Source organism: Engystomops pustulosus, chromosome 2 (genome assembly GCF_040894005.1).
Source record: "Engystomops pustulosus chromosome 2, aEngPut4.maternal, whole genome shotgun sequence".
Taxonomy (NCBI): Eukaryota; Metazoa; Chordata; class Amphibia; order Anura; family Leptodactylidae; genus Engystomops; species Engystomops pustulosus.
In genome coordinates this window covers 13,607,511-13,628,296 of record NC_092412.1, presented here as the reverse complement: position 1 = coordinate 13,628,296, position 20,786 = coordinate 13,607,511, and the positions used below count along the sequence as shown (strand labels likewise).

Genomic DNA, 20,786 nt, shown 5'->3' with positions numbered 1-20,786 from the left:
TTTTTTTTTTTACTATGAGAATCTGTGGAGTAGCCTGCCTCAGGCGCTGGTCACAGCAGGGAGCTTTAAGAAGGGCCCTGAGGACTTCTTACACCTACATAACATTGATGGTTATAAAATGGTTTCACCCAAGTCCCTTCTCTTCCTCGGGTTGAACTTGATGGACGTGTGTAGATTCCAACCGTATAACCTCGGTAACTCGGCGATGTTGTTGGTAGCGCTGTGACTATTGGCTACTGCGAGGTCTGGCACTGGAACTATATTGGCTGATGTGGCGGTTCGGTGAATGTTTTGGCTACTATGGGGCCCTGACATGTGAGAACTGGTGCAGAGCGGCCTTAGTCCACTTTTGCCTGGGCAATGTGCGCTTTGCGTCAGATGCTTTCTCTCAGGACGTGCGCGCAGTTGCACCGCGCTTCATGCTGTTGAATCAGTATTAAATGTGTCACAACCTCAGACACCAGCGCGCCCCTTTAGGTGCGCAGTTTTCAATATAGTAACAGTAAACAAAATTTGCACCTGGTCAAAGCCCTATTCCGGCTATTTCCCAGTCTTGCCCCTGAGCCCTGGGAATCACCACAATTCTTGTATTGACCCCTTAAAACACAGCCTTTTTTCGCTCCCCACCGTCACAATTCTTCAGTGTACAGAGCTGTAGCTGGGCTTCTCAGTGATGGAAGAGTAGATCCTGCACGAGGTGGGGGGGCACACGCTAATAAGTCTGTGTCCTTGGTTTACAAACTTTCTGCCAAGATGTGGAGGTTCTCAAAAGGTGCAGCCGCCTCCACTATTACCTTCCAGGAACGGCGCCACCTGGCGGCCACCGCGGGGGAACAGCAGCTGTGCAGCTCTAGCAGAGGGAAGAACTAGAGGGTTTGAATCTCCCGCTCGTTCTCCCCCGTGTGACGACGTCAGCAGCAGCGTCAGCCGCCGGCTCTGTGCCCGCTCCCTGTACACAGCACCGGGCCGTTAGCCGCACGTGAGGGAAGCGCAGCCGCAGCTCTGTCCCAGTGCAGACATGCAGCGGTACAGAGGAGAGTACGGGATCAGTACAGTATAGAGAGTGTGCGGTGTACCGGGGAGACACCCGGGGCTGCAGCTCTGTCAGGAGGAGGTGGGTGGCTCTTAGAAGAGCCTTTGTGTGTAGTGGGGATCGGGTGCTGGAGCGGCGGCGCTCACTTGCTCTTGGCGGGCTTGCTGCTCTCGGTCTTCTTGGGCAGCAGCACGGCCTGGATGTTGGGCAGGACGCCTCCCTGGGCGATGGTGACTCCTCCCAGCAGCTTGTTGAGCTCCTCGTCGTTGCGCACGGCCAGCTGCAGGTGGCGGGGGATGATGCGGGTCTTCTTGTTGTCCCGGGCGGCGTTACCGGCCAGCTCGAGGATCTCAGCGGTGAGGTACTCGAGCACGGCGGCCAGGTAGACGGGAGCACCGGCCCCGACTCTCTCGGCGTAGTTGCCCTTGCGGAGGAGCCTGTGCACACGACCGACGGGGAACTGCAGGCCGGCCCGGGATGAGCGGGTCTTGGCCTTAGCGCGGACCTTTCCTCCTTGTTTGCCACGTCCAGACATGATGCTAGAGATTCAGTACGACTGATGCCGCTCAGCCGCCTCCTGCCGCCTCTTATACCTTCCCGCCTGCTCCTCACTCTCTGTCATTGGCCGGATTGAAATCCCACCAATAGAGGCGCGGCTCATAGACTCACCAACCAGCATTAGGAGGCGTGGTTCAGCAGTGAACACGCAGATGACACGACTCGCTCCTCCAATAGCAGGGCGAGCAGCCGGCGTCGCTCCTTTGCATAGCCCGGCTATAAATACCGCGGCGCGGGGAGGTGCGGGACATTGTTCTCCGTGTCTCGGATAATAATAACCGCCGCATCATGCCTGATCCCGCCAAGTCCGCCCCAGCGCCCAAGAAGGGCTCCAAGAAAGCCGTCACCAAGGCCCAGAAGAAGGACGGCAAGAAGCGCAGGAAGACCAGGAAGGAGAGTTACGCCATCTACGTCTACAAGGTGCTCAAGCAGGTGCACCCCGACACCGGCATCTCCTCCAAGGCCATGGGCATCATGAACTCCTTCGTCAACGACATCTTCGAGCGCATCGCAGGGGAAGCCTCCCGCCTGGCTCACTACAACAAGCGCTCCACCATCACCTCCCGGGAGATCCAGACCGCCGTCCGCCTGCTGCTGCCCGGAGAGCTGGCCAAGCACGCCGTGTCCGAGGGCACCAAGGCCGTCACCAAGTACACCAGCGCCAAGTAAGCGGCCTCCCGCCTGCCTACCCGGCTCCTCCAACACCCCAAAGGCTCTTCTAAGAGCCACCCACCCTCTCCACAACAGAGCTCACCCTTCTATCTCACTCCATGTGACCGTCACTCCTGCTCACCCCATCCCGGGTACAATCCGGGGGCCGGTGATGCCTGGACATAGGACGGAATGGCAGTGAAAATTATAATGAATGCAATTTAACTGTAAACCCAACACTGGCGACACCTGGTGGTTCTCCCTGGTAGTGTGGGGAAAATTAACACTTCCTATTCTCACCCAGCCCCGATACTGATAAATACACCTGCAATTCACACAATTGGTTTGTAGAGTTTTATTATAGGTCAAAATAGGCATAACATTTCATGGCATTAACAATTAAACAAAAGTTTACGTTCTAGACTAATAGGTCCCTAAGGAGCTCACTGAGACCTTTTATTTCCGCCCCGTGTATCCGACGTTTCTTGCAACGGGGCAGAATTTATTGCGTACAGACACCCGCAGGTCGCCACACAGTGTCCCTGTGCACTATAACGTGTGGCACATGTCTGAGCAGCGCACAGAGAATCAATGTTCAGCGTGTGGCAGCGTAATGGCGCTGTAACCGACAGTCCCGGGTGTACCGTGAGGCGGCAGCGAGGCTCCGTTATGCGCAACTAAGCGGGAAATTCAAATCTGGCCCTCGGGCCATCAACCAATGAGCATCGTGCGCGCCCCAACCACGTACTGGTTACCGTTTCGCCATCAGCCGTTTGGCGAGAGGTTATGCAGCAGCGGCTGGCGTGACAGCCCGGACCCTTCTCTCATTCGCGCCATAGTCCGCAGTGCGCCGGCCGGCCCAAGCCCCATTGGCGGAGACACCCCTTGGGGCTCGGCCTCGGGTGCACCATTGCCACACGATAATACTGATCTATTAAAAACAATTAAAAGAGGAGTAATAAATAAAACCTGAATCACCTAGATCACGGAGGACATGTGCAGGTAACGTGATGAGTGACAGACAGCGGTATGAAACAAGCAGCAGAGTGCGAGCTCTTCTCTAGGAGGAGGTGGGTGGCTCTGAAAAGAGCCTTTGGGTGTGAGATGGAGCCGGGTGGGTACGAGTCTTAACCTCCGAAGCCGTAGAGAGTGCGGCCCTGGCGCTTGAGCGCGTACACCACGTCCATGGCGGTGACGGTCTTCCTCTTAGCGTGCTCGGTGTAGGTGACAGCGTCCCGGATGACGTTCTCCAGGAACACCTTGAGGACGCCGCGGGTCTCCTCGTAGATGAGGCCGGAGATACGCTTGACTCCTCCTCTGCGAGCCAGGCGGCGGATGGCGGGCTTGGTGATTCCCTGGATGTTATCACGCAGCACCTTCCTGTGCCTCTTGGCGCCTCCTTTTCCGAGCCCCTTTCCTCCTTTACCGCGTCCAGACATTGCTCTTTGTTTCGTGTGAGACAACGAATGTGGACGGGGCTGTCGAGGTCTCCTTTATATACACCATGAGAGGACCAGATAGAGGACTACTGGTGATGACGAAGGGGCGTGTCCTTGATCTCTCCTCCCCCTTTCCGCCTATTGGCTGAATAGTGAACGTGTCATAGTTTTGAATTCCCCGCTCTTTCTACAATCCCTGCTCCATCGATGTGTGCAGGGCGGCCCCCAGCACAAAGACTCCCGGCCTCATGAGGGCGGCGGGCAAACCCAGGGGTCTGGTTGTAAATGGAGATGATATATAGAATGTGCAGATCTAACTAGAGCCGGAGTAACCAGTGGCTCGCGACCACAGAGGTGTGGGGTGTGGGGTTTGGGGTGTGGGAACTCTGGGTTCTCTGCCTCCCCAGTTATAGCTAAACGGCTCGCACTGCGACCGGTAACGCTTCTGCGGTTGTGACCAGAGGGGCAGAACGGGGAGCGCAACCGCGTGTGTGGTTCGGCAGTGACACGTCATGTGTGAGGTTTAGGATCTGTGCTGCGGCAGAAGCCGCTCTATACCGTTATTTAACTTCATTTGTATAGCGCCATCATAATCCGCGGCGCTTTTACAAACGATAGGGGGCCATATAGAAAGAAAGTCAGACTAATGTTATGGTGGCATCGGGCAGCGATTCCCGTCCTGGGGAGGAGGGGACACCGCTGACAGCACTAGCAGTGGGGGGGGGGGGGAGGGGCGCGGCTTCTCCCTGCAGATTGATTTGAGGCCTGAAAGGAGAGGGGGGGGTGCGCGAATATAGAGGGTTATCAAGCTCGTCCTGTAGAGGATGTGGGTGGCTCTGAAAAGAGCCTTTGTGTTGTGTGGGACGGTACCCGCCCGGGGAGGACTTAGGCCCTCTCGCCGCGGATCCTGCGGGCCAGCTGGATGTCTTTGGGCATGATGGTGACTCTCTTGGCGTGGATGGCGCACAGGTTGGTGTCCTCGAAGAGGCCGACCAGATAGGCCTCGCTGGCCTCCTGCAGCGCCATGACGGCAGAGCTCTGGAAGCGCAGGTCGGTCTTGAAGTCCTGAGCGATTTCTCTGACCAGGCGCTGGAAGGGCAGCTTTCTGATGAGCAGCTCGGTGGACTTCTGGTAACGGCGGATCTCGCGGAGAGCCACGGTGCCGGGGCGGTAGCGGTGAGGCTTCTTGACTCCGCCGGTGGCGGGCGCGCTCTTCCTGGCGGCCTTGGTAGCCAGCTGCTTGCGGGGCGCTTTGCCTCCGGTGGACTTGCGGGCGGTCTGCTTGGTTCTGGCCATGGTTCTCTCCCACACACAAATAGCGGTGATATGAGGAACCGGGAACTGAGCGCAATATTTATGCTCCCGCACTCGTCCTCATTGGCTCAGGTATAGCCCGCCCATTGATTCCATTGGCTTGTTTTTAAGCCCGCCGAAACACAGGGAAAGACAGCGAGCAGCCATTGGCTAACAGCGGCCGATCGACGTAACTTCCGCTGATAACGTCCCCTCCTGCGTGGAAGTGTCAACCGCTGCCCCAATCACTGCAGAGCCCGGTGCCGCTCCCGTACCCCCCCAGCACCCGTCCTCCTGTCATGAGGAGGACGCACGGGCACATAGACCCCAGCACTCCCCCTCTCTACTCTGCGGCCCCGTCCCCTGTAGACGCTGTAAGCCCTCGCCCCCTCCCGGGATGCTTTATGGTAGTGAGCGGACGACTCATGTGGAAGTCCGGCCACGTCCCCGGCAATGTGACGCTGGTGGCGGCGGGGGGCTGGAGGGGGTATGACCCGGCGGCTTATACTGTGCGGCGGGCTGTGGGTAAGAGCTCTGTCGGGGAGGAGGTGGTGGCTCTGAGAAGAGCCTTTGTGGGGGGTTTATATGGAAGGGCACAGGGCGGCTCCCGCTTACTTCTTGGCCGCGGGCTTCTTGGCTTTAGTAGCGGCCTTCTTCTTAGCCGGGCTCTTGGCGGCAGCAGCTTTGGGCTTGGCCGCCTTCTTAGCCGGGCTCTTGGTGACTTTCTTGGGCTTCGGGGCGGCCTTAGGCTTCTTGGCCGCTTTCTTGGGGCTCTTGGCCGCCGCTGCTGCAGGCTTCTTGGCCTTTTTGGGGCTCTTGGCGGCGCTGGGAGCCTTCTTGGGCTTCTTAGGAGACTTGGGCGCTTTCTTGGCGCTGGCGGCGGCCGGCTTCTTGGGCTTGGCCGCTGCGGGCTTCTTCTTGGCCGCCTTGTCCTTGGTGTCGAGCTGCTTCTTGTTGAGCTTGAAGGAGCCGGAGGCGCCGCTGCCTTTGACCTGGAGCAGGGTGCCCTTGGCGACCTGCGCCTTGATGGCCAGCTTGAGGCGGCCGTTGTTCTTTTCGACGTCGTAGCCGCCGGCAGCCAGGGCCTTCTTGAGGGCGGCCAGGGACACCCCGCTGCGCTCCTTGGAGGCGGACACGGCTTTGATGATGAGCTCTGAGACGCTGGGGCCGGAGGGCTTCTTGGCGCTCTTCTTGGCGGCAGCGGCCTTCTTGGGCTGCTTCTTGGCCTTGGCGGCCGGTTCGGCGGCAGGGGGAGCTGCGGCGGCGGGCGCGGTTTCTGCCATCTTCAGATATGAAGGGACTCGCACACAAAACTCTGCTGACAGTTCGTGAATCGCGAGCAGCGCGCTCTCCCGCCTCTTATATCTACAACGGCGGCGCTCTGATTGGCTGCCGAGTGGCATCGTCCTCCGCTCCTATTGGCTGACGCTGAGCGCCGCTGCCGACTGTCAGTGCTTGAGCGAAGCTCCGCTCTGCCCGTGTGCTTCCCTGCCCGGGAGAGGAGCCCCTTAGCGGACACCAGCGGACAGGCCGGCGCGCTCCCCCCCTGACTCCCCACTCCCCGACAACCTCTCTGACCGTGTGCAGCCGTCACTGGCGGAGGCGCTGGGCGGGAGCCGGCAGGGGGGCCCCGGGATCTCCGCCATGGTCCTCCCGATCCGCGCGTCGCCGTGATTGTGCGGAGATCGCACTGGCGCGGGAGCTGCCGGCTTCTCCTCCCCGCACTTGTCACCGTCACTGGGATCTTCCCCACAGGATCTGCCGCGTACAAGTCTGATTGTCCCATCCGGGGAAGAGCTGGGGCTGCCGAGAGCTCGGGAGGGTAACACACAGGCGGCCCCGGCCTCCCCGTCCTGCCCATGGATAGGACATCCCGAGGAGCTGTCACCGGCCGCGTCCACAGGAGGCCGCAGCCACAATGTATCATCATCCAGTGCCCCCTACATCTACACTATCATCATCCAGTTCCCCCTGCAATAACACTATCATCATCCAGTGCCCCCTACATCATCACTATCATCATCCAGTGCCCCCTGCATCATCCCTATCATCATCCAGTGCCCCCTGCATCATCACTATCATCATCCAGTTCCCCCTGCAATAACACTATCATCATCCAGTGCCCCCTACATCATCACTATCATCATCCAGTGCCCCCTGCATCATCACTATCATCATCCAGTTCCCCCTGCAATAACACTATCATCATCCAGTGCCCCCTACATCATCACTATCATCATCCAGTCCCCCCTGCATCATCACTATCATCATCCAGTTCCCCCTGCAATAACACTATCATCATCCAGAGCCCCCTACATCATCACTATCATCATCCAGTGCCCCCTTCATCATCCCTATCATCATCCAGTGCCCCCTGCATCATCCCTATCATCATCCAGTGCCCCCTGCATCATCACTATCATCATCCAGTGCCCCCTGCATAATCACTATCATCATCCAGTGCCCCCTGCATCATCCCTATCATCATCCAGTGCCCCCTGCATCATCACTATCATCATCCAGTGCCCCCTGCATCATCACTATCATCATCCAGTGCCCCCTGCATCATCACTATCATCATCCAGTGCCCCCTGCATCATCACTATCATCATCCAGTGCCCCCTGCATCATCACTATCATCATCCAGTTCCCCCTGCATCATCACTATCATCATCCAGTTCCCCCTGCATCATCACTATCATCATCCAGTGCCCCCTGCATCATCACTATAATTCCACCTGTGGATGGTGACAATGTAAGTTGACTGACTGTGGTGTGAGGGACAGGGCATGGATTGTGTCCCACTATGTCCAGAAATAGCATTGCTGCACTGTTATCCGCAGGTGGAATTATAATGTAAGCGACTGACTGTGGTGTTTTAGGGGTGCAGTGTGGAGATGTTCCACAAGGCGCCAAAGTGACGTCTGGTGAACAGTAAAGGTCACCATGAAGTTCTGAACCCAGAGGAGATGACAAGTCATCTATGAAGTCCTGAATTCTACTTCTCCCTGTGACAAGTCAGTACTGCGGTCGCAGACTAGCCCTCCCAAGCTGTGAGACAACTCTCTGCTTATGTAGTGTTATTTCCAGAGCATCAATGAGCCAAGTCTAGCACCCCAACTTAGTGTGGGGACCCCATGGTGGGCGGTGGTTAGTGTAATCTGTTGCTGTAAATGCTGCGGCCCGACACTTGCGTCCCCCAGCCGAAACCCCTCGCGGCAGCAGTAACCATGGGAGACCGTGTGTGTGTGGGGTGGGGGTGGTTGAAGGGAGTGTAGGGGAAAGGGATGGCTTCATTTTTATTTGACTGCCTTCTCTGTCAGTGCCGAGTAATTCCCAGGCCAATGGGCCTCACTGTTCGGAAATATCAGCAGTGCAATGGTGAGTTTTGGAACTGGAACTGTGGAGCTGTTACCATTGTGGCTACAGGTGGGTGACCGAGACTGTAGTGGCTGCGGTGAGGACACTACCACTATATTGGCTACTGGGAACATACCGTAGGCTACTTGGGGGCAATGTGATTACATTGGCTACCGTGAGGTCGGGTGCTGTGACTATTTTGGCTCCGGGTGGGATCTGGCACTGTCACTGTGTAGGCCACGGTGACATAAGGGGAAAAAACGGACTAGTGTGCGGCAGGGTCCTTATCCAGTTTACATCAGAGGACTGTAAAAACAGTCCTCGCCAATATCCATGCATTTATAAATGAAAGGGGTTGGCCGCTTTCAGTAGATAATTGATATTATTTGTGTAAATAAAAAGTTATACAATTTTTAAATATGCTTTCTGTATCAATTCCTGGTGGTTTTCTAGATCTCTGCTTGCTGTCCTATAGAAAGCTTCTCTATTATCTTGCAGTGAGCCGTTGTTATCGCTGAGAGTAAAAGGAGGTGTGTGATAATAGCGGCTCGTGCGGCGGGGCTGCCCATCGCATCCAGATTCTACCCGCTGGAAGTAAACTTGCAAAATTGCATGGCTTTTCCTTACACAAGCAATATCCATTATGTGGGCGACCCCCTAGAACTTTTCATCACTTACTGTTAAAATAGTGACACAGTGTGAGCAGCGAAGGTGAATGCGCTCACTAATGACACACGCGTGGAACCCTGACAGGGTGGCCACAAGTGCCAAGGAATTCAAGATATGTAGGAAGCCACCTATCAATAGTGTGCATGCGTTATTACGTGCGTTATATTATGAGCTTCGGGGGGCCGGTTTGGATCAGTATGCGAGAGAGAACAGTGTAGACGGAGGCAGGGAAGTAGGTAGAAGTACTACCGAAGTAAAACAAAGATGTCGTCAGTGTGATTTGTGGCTTCACGCTCTGTTGACTGTCTACGTAGGCCACAAGTTGTTCCAGGTTAGATCTAAGCAAAAGACAAGGGGGCGCTGTCCCAGTCTGGAGAAATCAAATTTTAACCAGTTTGCGACCGGGTCGGGTCGCGCTGCATGGAGAGGGCTCACGGGCTGAGCCCTCTCCATAGCCGGTAAGTCTTTGCTGCATATTGCAGCAAAGGCTTACCGGTAACACCCGCGATCGGTGCTAGCACTGATCGCGGGTGTTATCACAGCGATGGCGGCAGCCATCTTACCTGGGAGTGCCACTCCCCGTGACGTCAACGGGGAGTTGCGATCCGTCTCCATGGTAGCCTCGGGTCTTCCGAAGACCCGAGGCTACTTCGTTTGAACCCCTTCATTACAATGTGCTGATAGCACATTGTAACGAATGAGGAGGAAAATCCCCATATACTGCCATACTGTAGTACTGTAGTATGGCAGTATATGATAGGATCGATCAGACAACCTAGGGTTAAAGTACCCTAGGGAGTCTGAAAAATAGTAAAAATAAAAATTAAAAAAAATGTTTAAAAAAAATTATAATAAAAAAAACCTAGAATTTCAAGAAGAACTGATATAAATAAATAGTAAAAATCATAAACACATTAGGTATCGACGCATCCGAAAATGTCCGATCTATCAAAATATGATAACGGTTTTTCAATGCGCACTGGGCAGTGTGCGCTTTGCGTCAGACGCTTTCTCTCAGGACGTGCGCGCAGTTGCACCGCGCTTCATGCTGTTGAATCAGTATTAAATGTGTCACAACCTCAGACTAAGCACCAGCGCGCCCCTTTAGGTGCGCAGTTTTCAATATAGTAACAGTAAACAAAATTTGCATCTGGTCAAAGCCCTATTCCGGCTATTTCCCAGTCTTGCCCCTGAGCCCTGGGAATCACCACAATTCTTGTATTGACCCCTTATAAACGCAGCCTTTCTTCGCTCCCCACCTTCACAATTCTTCAGTGTACAGAGCTGTAGCTGGACTTCTCAGTGATGGAAGAGTAGATCCTGCACCAGGGGGGGGGGGGGGGCACACGCTAATAAGTCTGTGTCCTTGGTTTACAAACTTTGTGCCAAGATGTGGAGGTTCTTAAAAGGTGCAGCCGCCTCCACTATTACCTTCCAGGAACGGCGCCACCTGGCGGCCACTGCGGGGGAACAGCAGCTGTACAGCTCTAGCAGCGGGGAGAACTAGAGGGTTTGAATCTCCCGCTCGTTCTCCCCCGTGTGACGACGTCAGCAGCCGGCTCTGTGCCCGCTCCCTGTACACAGCACCGGGCCGTTAGCCGCACGTGAGGGAAGCGCAGCCGCAGCTCTGTCCCTGTGCGGAGGACGAGTGCCGCCCGTACATGGAGCGCGGGGCGAGCGTCCTCCTCCTCCGGCTGTAGAATAGTACAGAGTGTGACAGCGCAGACACATAGCGGTGCAGAGGAGAGTACAGGATCAGTACAGTATAGAGTGTGTGATGTACCGGGGAGACACCCGGGGCTGCAGCTCTGTCAGGAGGAGGTGGGTGGCTCTTAGAAGAGCCTTTGTGTGTAGTGGGGATCGGGTGCTGGAGCGGCGGCGCTCACTTGCTCTTGGCGGGCTTGCTGCTCTCGGTCTTCTTGGGCAGCAGCACGGCCTGGATGTTGGGCAGGACGCCTCCCTGGGCGATGGTGACTCCTCCCAGCAGCTTGTTGAGCTCCTCGTCGTTGCGCACAGCCAGCTGCAGGTGGCGGGGGATGATGCGGGTCTTCTTGTTGTCCCGGGCGGCGTTACCGGCCAGCTCGAGGATCTCAGCGGTGAGGTACTCGAGCACGGCGGCCAGGTAGACTGGAGCGCCGGCCCCGACTCTCTCGGCGTAGTTGCCCTTGCGGAGGAGCCTGTGCACACGACCGACGGGGAACTGCAGGCCGGCCCGGGATGAGCGGGTCTTGGCCTTAGCGCGGACCTTTCCTCCTTGTTTGCCACGTCCAGACATGATGCTAGAGATTCAGTACGACTGATGCCGCTCAGCCGCCTCCTGCCGCCTCTTATACCTTCCCGCCTGCTCCTCCCTCTCTGTCATTGGCCGGATTGACATCCCACCAATAGAGGCGCGGCTCATAGACTCACCAACCAGCATTAGGAGGCGTGGTTCAGCAGTGAACACGCAGATGACACGACTCGCTCCTCCAATAGCAGGGCGAGCAGCCGGCGTCGCTCCTTTGCATAGCCCGGCTATAAATACCGCGGCGCGGGGAGGTGCGGGACATTGTTCTCCGTGTCTCGGATAATAGTAACCGCCGCATCATGCCTGATCCCGCCAAGTCCGCCCCAGCGCCCAAGAAGGGCTCCAAGAAAGCCGTCACCAAGGCCCAGAAGAAGGACGGCAAGAAGCGCAAGAGGTCCAGGAAGGAGAGTTACGCCATCTACGTCTACAAGGTGCTCAAGCAGGTGCACCCCGACACCGGCATCTCCTCCAAGGCCATGGGCATCATGAACTCCTTCGTCAACGACATCTTCGAGCGCATCGCAGGGGAAGCCTCCCGCCTGGCTCACTACAACAAGCGCTCCACCATCACCTCCCGGGAGATCCAGACCGCCGTCCGCCTGCTGCTGCCCGGAGAGCTGGCCAAGCACGCCGTGTCCGAGGGCACCAAGGCCGTCACCAAGTACACCAGCGCCAAGTAAGCGCCTGCCTGCCTACCCGGCACCTCCAACACCCCAAAGGCTCTTCTAAGAGCCACCCACCCTCTCCACAACAGAGCTCACCCTTCTATCTCACTCCATGTGGCCGTCACTCCTGCTCACCCCATTCTGGGGGCCGGTGATACAGGGACATATTGGGTGGAATGGCAATGAAAATTATAATGAATGCAATTGAACTGTAAATAGAACACTGGCGACACCTGCTGGTCCTCCCTGGTAGTGTGGGGAAAATTAAATAGAACACTTGCTATTCTCTCACGCAGCCCCAATACTGATAAATACAGCAGCAAGTCACACCATTGGTTTGTAGAGTTTTATTATAGGTTAAAATAGGCAGAACATTTCATGGCATTAACAATTAGAAAAACAAATGTGTACGTTTTAGACTAATGGCTCTCAGTGAGGTTCTTGGGGACCTTTTATTTCCGCCCCGTGTACCAGACGGCTCGGCCTCGGGTGCACTATTGCCACACGGTAATACTGATCTATTAAAAATAATTAAAAGAGTAATAAATAAAACCTGAATCACCTAGAGCACGGAGGACATGTGCAGGTAACGTGATGTGTGACAGACAGCGGTATGACACAAGCATCAGAGTGCGAGCTCTTCTCTAGGAGGAGGTGGGTGGCTCTGAAAAGAGCCTTTGGGGGTGAGATGGAGCCGGGTGGGTACGAGTCTTAACCTCCGAAGCCGTAGAGAGTGCGGCCCTGGCGCTTGAGCGCGTACACCACGTCCATGGCGGTGACGGTCTTCCTCTTGGCGTGCTCGGTGTAGGTGACAGCGTCCCGGATGACGTTCTCCAGGAACACCTTGAGGACGCCGCGGGTCTCCTCGTAGATGAGGCCGGAGATACGCTTGACGCCTCCTCTGCGAGCCAGGCGGCGGATGGCGGGCTTGGTGATTCCCTGGATGTTATCACGCAGCACCTTCCTGTGCCTCTTGGCGCCTCCTTTTCCGAGCCCCTTTCCTCCTTTGCCGCGTCCAGACATGTTCTTTGTTGTGTGTGAGACAACGAATGTGGACGGGGCTGCCGAGGTCTCCTTTATATACACAATGAGAGGACCAGATAGAGGACTTCTGGTGATGACGAAAGGGGCGTGTCCTTGGTCTCTCCTCCCCCTTACCACCTATTGGCTGAATAGTGAACGTGTTATAATTTTGAATTCCCCGCTCTTTCTACAATCCCTGCTTCATCGATGTGTGCAGGGCGGCCCCCAGCACAAAGACTCCCGCCTCATGAGGGTCTCCCCAGTTGTAGCCAATCGGCTCGCACTGCGACCGGTAACGCTTCTGCGGGTGTGACCAGAGGGGCAGAACGGGGAGCGCAACCGCGTGTGTGGTTCGGCAGTGATGTTTAATCCATAAATAAATAGTATCGAACCATTTGTGGGGCGGATGATGTCCGTACACTTATATGATGTAGTATTTTGCTTTAGTACAAATATTACTCAAAAATATATCTGTAACATCATTGGTAGTGTAATAGATAGGGAATGTAGCACCCAAAAAAGTCCACTGGGTGGCGCCAACGAACATCCCAATTAAAGTACAGAGACAAGTTTTACGGAAGCCGGGATGGGTACAAATTTAGTAGTATCAGCTATAAAGAGATATGGATTATTCATCACTTGTTACTATAGGACAGTGATGGCGAACCTTTTAGAGACCAAGTGCCCAAACTGCAAACCAAAGTCTACGCTATCATTGCAGAGTGCCAACCCGGCTATTTAGCCTAAAATTACCGACAATCCCCCTCTATGAGGGACATATAATAAAGTAGTATCATGACCATTACCAGTACAACATGATAAATACCACCATACTGATAATAAACAGACCAATATCACCAATAATATCACTAAGCAGGAGCAAATACAGTGAGGGACACTACCCCCATCCAGTGAGGAACACTACCCCCATCCAGTGAGGAACACTACCCCCATCCAGTGAGGAGCACTACCCCCATCCAGTGAGGAGCACTACCCCCATCCAGTGAGGAGCACTACCCTCATCCACTGAGGAGCACTACCCCCATCCACTGAGGAGCACTACCCCCATCCACTGAGGAGCACTACCCCCATCCAGTGAAGAGCACTACCCCCATCCAGTGAGGAGCACTACCCCCATCCAGTGAAGAGCACTACCCCCATCCAGTGAAGAGCACTACCCCCATCCAGTGAGGGGCACTACCCCCATCCAGTGAAGAGCACTACCCCCATACAGTGACCAAATATCAGGGGCAATATGAAGGATTGTTGAATTCAATTCGGAGGGGGGTTTGTAGGGCTAAGTGTGTGTTGTGGGGTGGAGGGTGGGAGCACTGCATAGCAAAGTTACAGGGAACCAGGCAGGCGAATTTTCAATCAAATCACCACATATGTTACATGTTTGTGGCCATATATATCTACCTCCCTTGGTCTGGAGCTCTGGGCACCTGTGCCATGCTGTCAGTGAGGGCAGTGTAGTGCTTCCTGGCATCACTGGTAGCATGGCACAGCAACAAGGGATCCAGCCAGGGGCAGTAGATTTGTGACCATGGGAAGCTGTCATACAGGGCAGTTTGGGACACTAAACAATAAGGACCTGTAGTTGTTTAGTGTCCCAAAGCTGCCTGCCTGCTGCCTGTGTAACACACACAGAGCAGCTCCTGCTTCCATGTACTCACCGGGCGTTGTGGATGTTCTGCCCTCATTCTCATGGAGTTCCCGGCTGCAGGGGAGGAGGGGGAGGGAGGGGAGGAGGGGGAGGGAGTTGAGGGGCGGGCACTGACTTGCTCTGTGTCTAAGGCAGCACTTGTGAGCACAGAGCAGGTCAGATGCAGACTACAGTATGAGAGATCACTGAAGCTCTCGGCAAGCGGCAGATTTTCCTGCATTGCCTGAGCTGCAGTGATTAACAGGGAAATGGAACAGGAAGATGGTACGCGTGCCCACAGAGAGGGCTGTCCGTGCCCTCTCTGGCACGCGTGCCATAGGTTCGCCACCACTGCTATAGGAGTTTATGATACATTAAGGGGTATTCCGGGAATATGAACGTCTGACACAAAAACCCATGATGATATAAATAAATGAATACAACAATACTCAATGTCATTAGTCACAAAACGGAGCTTAAATAGTTTGATTTTATGATTCACAACATTTTATGTCCTCTCTAAAGTAGGTGGAGTTATCACTAAGATGGCCGCCACAGGAAAATACAAGTTCCATGATCCTTTAGTTCTCAGAAACTCCTCCTCCCTTTTATGCTCTGCTCCCAGTGATGATATAACAGGTTTTCTTGCTCCGTTACCATAGTAATGATGTGTAACTGCCATCACCAAAACACTGGCCATACTGGATGCACTGCAACCAACCGACTACAGCCAAACATAGTGGTGATCACATGACCTGCCCAGGCAGCTGCAGGACATGTGATGTGGACATGTGACCAGCGGCCATCTTCTGTTCTGCGACGGACCGCGCGGAGGAAATTAATGGACTGATTAAAGGGCCGGTAGCATTTTAATTCTCCATTACAGTCTATGTCACCAGCATTTTCTGCTAAGGGGAGCAAAATTTTAAATAACAACTAATCACACAATAGCTTGTATTTTGAGTGGCCACTTGTATATGAATTATGCTGATTCCTGGAATATCCCTTTAGTAATTCCCTACAGGGGGCTGGCAGGCTAAATACTACATGAGGGCAGGCTGGCTATATACCACAGAGGGGGCAGGGTGGCTGTATACTACAGAGGGGGCAGGGTGGCTATATACTACAGGGGGAAAGCTGGCTATACACTACAGAGGGGGCAGGGTGGCTATATACTACAGGGGGCTTGCTCGCTATATACTACAGGGGGCAGGCTGGCTATATACTACAGAGGGGGCATGCTGGCTATATACTACAGAGGGGACAGGGTGGCTGTAGTGTATAGCCAGCTTTCCCCCCTGTAGTATATAGCCACCCTGCCCCCATCTGTAGTATATAGCCAGCCTGCCCCCTATAGTATATAGCAAGCAAGCCCCTCTGTAGTATATAGCCACCCTACCCCCTCTGTAGTATATAGCCAGCCTGCCCTCATGTAGTATATAGCCAGCCTGCCCTCATGTAGTATATAGCCAGCCTGCCCCCCTGTAGTATATAGCCAGCCTGCCCTCATGTAGTATATAGCCAGCCTGCCCCCTCTGTAGTATATAGCCAGCCTGCCCCCCTGTAGTATATAGCCAGCCTGCCCTCATGTAGTATATAGCCAGCCTGCCCCCTGTAGTATATAGCCATCATGCCACCTCTGTATACTACAGAGGGGGCAGGGTGGCTATATACTACAGAGGTGGCATGATGGCTATATACTACAGGGGGCAGGCTGGCTATATACTACATGAGGGCAGGCTGGCTCGGAAAAGGAGGCGCCAAGAGGCACAGGAAGGTGCTGCGTGATAACATCCAGGGAATCACCAAGCCCGCCATCCGCCGCCTGGCTCGCAGAGGAGGCGTCAAGCGTATCTCCGGCCTCATCTACGAGGAGACCCGCGGCGTCCTCAAGGTGTTCCTGGAGAACGTCATCCGGGACGCTGTCACCTACACCGAGCACGCCAAGAGGAAGACCGTCACCGCCATGGACGTGGTGTACGCGCTCAAGTGCCAGGGCCGCACTCTCTACGGCTTCGGAGGTTAAGACTCGTACCCACCCGGCTCCATCTCACACCCAAAGGCTCTTTTCTCCTAGAGAAGAGCTCGCACTCTGATGCTTGTTTCATACCGCTGTCTGTCGCTCATCACGTTACCTGCACATGTCCTCCGTGATCTAGGTGATTCAGGCTTTATTTATTACTCCTCTTTTAATTATGTTTAATAGATCAGTATTACCGTGTGGCAATAGTGCACCCGAGGCCGAGCCCCAGGGGCTGTCTCAGCTAATGGGGCTTGGGCCGGCCGGCGCACTGCGGACAATGCGCCAATGAGAGAAGGGTCCGGGCTGTCACGACAAGCCGCTGCTGCTGCATAACCTCTCGCCAAACGGCTGATGGCGAAACGGTAACCAGTACGTGGTTGGGGCGCGCACGATGCTCATTGGTTGATGGCCCGAGAGCCAGATTAGAATTTCCCGCTTAGTTGCGCATACCGGAGCCGTGCTGCCGCCTCACGGTACACCCGGGACTGTCATCTGCAACGTGTTATAGTGCACCGGGACACTGTGTGGCGACCTGCGGGTGTCTGTACGCAATAAACATCTGGTACACGGGGCGGAAATAAAAGGTCCCTAAGGACCTCACTGAGACCCATTAGTCTAAAACGTACACATTTGTTTTTAATGCCATGAAATGTTATGCCTATTTTGACCTTAAATAAAACTCAAATCAGTGCAAATCAATGGTGCTGAAGGCTCTCCACGACTCCCTGCCAACAGTGCCCAACGGTTCCCGGAAGGTAATTCAGGAGACTATGTAGGTTCTAGCGGCGCAACAGAAGTTTGCTGGCCCTAATGGTGAAATCTGCAGAGTCCAGATCAAAGATCCCCAACCTGTCCGCCTTCAACCTGGGACTGAGACGTTAGTATGGTGTCGAGCCTGCATGGGCGTCCAAGGTCAAGACTACCAGGCGATAGTAGAACCTCTACCAGCTGATGAAGACCTGCCCATTCTAGCCGCCAGGAGCCTAGTCACTGTATCCCGAGGACAAGTACCCATTCGATTACTAAATGTGGGAGACTCCTCAGTGGATCTGAGAAAGTAATAAGCCGTAGCCACTCTCTTCAGCGTCCATCCTGAAGACTTGGTGGAAACCTCTCTGTCTGCCTCCCAACAGTTGGAACTGAAGCAAAGTGCTGAAGGTGAGCCTGCCGAACAATCCTGGTGGCTTGAGCTCAATATTGGAGACGACGATTTTACTCCTGCAGACCAAGTACAAGGTGTCCTGGATGTCGTTATGAAGCACCACCAGGCCTTCAGCAAACACCCACTGGATTTTGGGCAGACTACCCTGATCCAACATACCATCCCTACTGGCTCTCATCCTCCTATCAAGGAACGATACCGGCCCATACCTCCAGCCCGCCACCAAGAGGTGAAAAAGCTGGTACAAGAGATGATGACAGCCAACGTTATCCGGGAGAGTCACAGCCCATGGGCTGCCCCGCTGGTCCTTGTGAAAAAGAAGGATGGAACCCTTCGATTCTGTGTTGACTATAGGAAGATCAACAATATCACCCACAAGGATGCCTATCCTCTGCCTCGAATTGAGAAATCCCTCGCAGCCCTAGGGTCAGCTGCCTACTTCTCTACCCTGGACCTGACCAGTGGCTACTGGCAAGTGGCCATGGCGCCGGAAGACAGAGAGAAAACGGCTTTCACCACCCCAATGGGCCTGTTCGAGTTCAACAACATGCCGTTCGGGCTATGCAACGCCCCAGGCACATTTCAACGGCTGATGGAGAGATGTTTGGGTCATCGCAACTTCGAGACCGTCCTGCTATATTTGGACGACATTATCATCTACTCCAAGACTTATGAAGACCACCTCCACCATCTGGCTGAAGTCTTCCAAATCCTGACCCAACATGGGTTGAAGGTCAAGCCATCCAAGTGCCACCTGCTACAACCTAGCGTCAAGTACCTGGGACATGTGGTGAGCGCTCATGGAATTGAGCGAGATCCAGAGAAGATTGCAGCTGTCCACGACTGGCCTACCCCATCAACCGTACGGGACATCAAAAGCTTCCTGGGATTTGCCAGTTATTACAGGCGTTTCATCCCGAAGTTTGCCCAGCTGGCGGCTCCCCTGCAAGAGCTTCTAAGGGGCCTGCCAAAAGAGAGCCAACGTTCCCGAGTATCCATTGAGTGGACGGCCGAACGAGAAGCTGCCTTCCAGATGCTCAAGCAATGGTTGACTGAGCCTCCGGTGTTGGGATATCCAGACTACAGTCTGCCTTTCACCCTATACACTGATGCCAGCAAGCAAGGCCTAGGGGCTGTACTATCCCAGCTCCAAAACGGAACTGAAAGGGTCATAGCCTACGCCAGCCGTTCCCTCCGAGAACCGGAGCAAAACGACCAGAACTACAGTTCCTTCAAGTTGGAGTTTCTGGCGTTAGTCTGGGCTGTGACCGAAAAGTTCAAGGACTACCTGGCTGCATCATTCTTCACTGTCTTCACAGACAATAATCCCTTGGCGCATCTGAACACCGCTCGTCTTGGAGCACTGGAACAACGGTGGGCTTCCAGACTTGCCAACTTCAACTTTACCATCAAGTACCGGGCTGGTAAGACCAATGACAACGCCGACGCGCTGTCACGTCTCCCTGACCAGTGGGAGGGACCCACCACGGATGCTCAGTGGGAAGATGTCGAGATGCCAGCGTTCTATGCCCGGTTTGTGCGTCAAGATGCCCAGAGAGTTTACTCCCTCCCGTTAGAGGCAACGCCATCTACTCCTCAAGAAGAGTCAGATCCCCCTGCGGAAAAGGACCTCTGGGTGAGTCTTCAGGCTGATAGCCGCGCCATAGGAGAAGTAATGGACTATCTCTCTAGTGGGCGAGTGCCTGAAAGAATCCGCCGCAGAAGTGCTGATGGAGAATTGTCTCAACTGTGGCGCCAGAGAAAGACTCTGAACATGCACCAGGGTCTGCTAAAGAGAAGAACCCTGGACCCTATCACCTATGACCGGCTGTACCAGATTGTGATTCCCAGGAGGGACGCCAAGATAGTACTGGAAATGTACCATGACCAGTCCGGACACTTTGGCGCTCAGAATACTGAAGCTACCCTCCGAAGGCGATTCTTCTGGGTCAACATGAAGCCCGACATTGAAGCCTGGTGTCGGGAATGCCCAGCCTGCGCCATCGCTCGAGGAGAGCGACACAATCAGAGGGCCCCTCTACGTCCCATTGTGAGCCAACGGCCCTTAGAGATCCTGGCCTTGGACCACGTGAAGTTGGAGCCCAGCAGATCCGGTCACAGTTATGCTCTCACGATCATCGACCACTATACCAAATTTGTGGTTGCAGTACCTGTCAGAGACCTGTCTGCAAGGACCACCGCAGCGGCCCTGTGGAAGAGCTTCATCCTCCCCTATGGCTGTCCGGACCAGATCCTTACGGACCAAGGAACAGCATTTGAATCCCAAGTCTTCCAGGAGCTGTGCACTCTATATGGCTGCAAAAAGCTGAGGACCACAGCCTATCATCCCCAAGGCAACGGGCTTTGTGAAAAGATGAATCAGACTCTAATCAACATGCTGAGGACTCTGACCCCTGCAAAAAGGGCTGACTGGCCAAAACTGTTGCCCAAATTGGTGTACCTGTACAACAATACCACTCATTGCTCCACAGGATACACCCCGTATTATCTGATGTTCGGGAGACACGGCCATCTCCCTGCTGATATGACCTGGGACATGGAGTCCCCTGATTCCCAGTCTTTACTCCCCCAGACTGACTGGGTTCACGAACACCAGAGGCGCCTGGCGGATGCCAGAGAAGTTGTGGATCTGCGATTGGAAGAGGCCCGAGAGAAACAAAAAAGGGACTTCGATCGTAATGCCTGTGCTGAGCCTCTTGCCCCAGGAGATCGAGTGTGGCTGCGCAACAACCATCCCACCAGTAAGCTAGATGGGCGTTGGGAGCGTGAGCCATACCTAGTTAGGGACAGTCTCTCCCCTGAAGTCTACGAGATTTCAAGAGGAGACCGTCCATCCCTCCGGGTACATAGGAACCGGCTGAAGAGATGTCTTCGTCCTTTTGCCCCTATGTCCACACCTCTCACCTCGACCCCCAACTTACAGACCTCCTTGTGTTCACCTACCCCCAGTTTCTTAG

The 20,786-nt window shown here is 54.6% G+C and overlaps 7 protein-coding genes across 8 annotated transcripts in view; 3 read left to right on the top strand and 4 right to left on the bottom strand.

Annotated features, from left to right (window-relative positions):
• LOC140119963 (uncharacterized) overlaps positions 1 to 20,786 on the top strand; it is a 1,020,783-nt gene that overhangs the window by 700,515 nt on the left and 299,482 nt on the right. The window lies entirely within an intron of this gene.
• Positions 1 to 20,786, bottom strand: part of LOC140119817 (uncharacterized) — a 51,831-nt gene that overhangs the window by 22,622 nt on the left and 8,423 nt on the right. The gene's annotated exons all lie outside the window — the stretch shown is intronic.
• Positions 1,176 to 1,570, bottom strand: LOC140119765 (histone H2A type 1-like). The gene has a single exon (XM_072139117.1). The coding sequence runs from the start codon at positions 1,566 to 1,568 to the stop codon at positions 1,176 to 1,178; it is 393 nt and encodes a 130-aa protein (XP_071995218.1). The 5' UTR covers positions 1,569 to 1,570.
• Positions 1,861 to 2,695, top strand: LOC140116412 (histone H2B type 1-O-like). The gene has a single exon (XM_072132942.1). The coding sequence runs from the start codon at positions 1,880 to 1,882 to the stop codon at positions 2,258 to 2,260; it is 381 nt and encodes a 126-aa protein (XP_071989043.1). The 5' UTR covers positions 1,861 to 1,879; the 3' UTR covers positions 2,261 to 2,695.
• Positions 5,586 to 6,257, bottom strand: LOC140116411 (histone H1.11R-like). The gene has a single exon (XM_072132941.1). It carries the CDS (start codon positions 6,255 to 6,257, stop codon positions 5,586 to 5,588), a length of 672 nt encoding a protein of 223 aa, XP_071989042.1.
• On the bottom strand, positions 10,886 to 11,278 carry LOC140119764 (histone H2A type 1-like). The gene has a single exon (XM_072139116.1). It carries the CDS (start codon positions 11,276 to 11,278, stop codon positions 10,886 to 10,888), a length of 393 nt encoding a protein of 130 aa, XP_071995217.1.
• On the top strand, positions 11,570 to 12,149 carry LOC140116410 (histone H2B type 1-O). The gene has a single exon (XM_072132940.1). The coding sequence runs from the start codon at positions 11,590 to 11,592 to the stop codon at positions 11,968 to 11,970; it is 381 nt and encodes a 126-aa protein (XP_071989041.1). The 5' UTR covers positions 11,570 to 11,589; the 3' UTR covers positions 11,971 to 12,149.

What these genes read in the sequence shown, in the direction of transcription:
- LOC140119765 (XM_072139117.1), bottom strand. Translation starts at nt 1,568, where the DNA reads ATGTCTGGACGTGGCAAACAAGGAGGAAAGGTCCGCGCTAAGGCCAAG.
- LOC140116412 (XM_072132942.1), top strand. Translation starts at nt 1,880, where the DNA reads ATGCCTGATCCCGCCAAGTCCGCCCCAGCGCCCAAGAAGGGCTCCAAG.
- LOC140116411 (XM_072132941.1), bottom strand. Translation starts at nt 6,257, where the DNA reads ATGGCAGAAACCGCGCCCGCCGCCGCAGCTCCCCCTGCCGCCGAACCG.
- LOC140119764 (XM_072139116.1), bottom strand. Translation starts at nt 11,278, where the DNA reads ATGTCTGGACGTGGCAAACAAGGAGGAAAGGTCCGCGCTAAGGCCAAG.
- LOC140116410 (XM_072132940.1), top strand. Translation starts at nt 11,590, where the DNA reads ATGCCTGATCCCGCCAAGTCCGCCCCAGCGCCCAAGAAGGGCTCCAAG.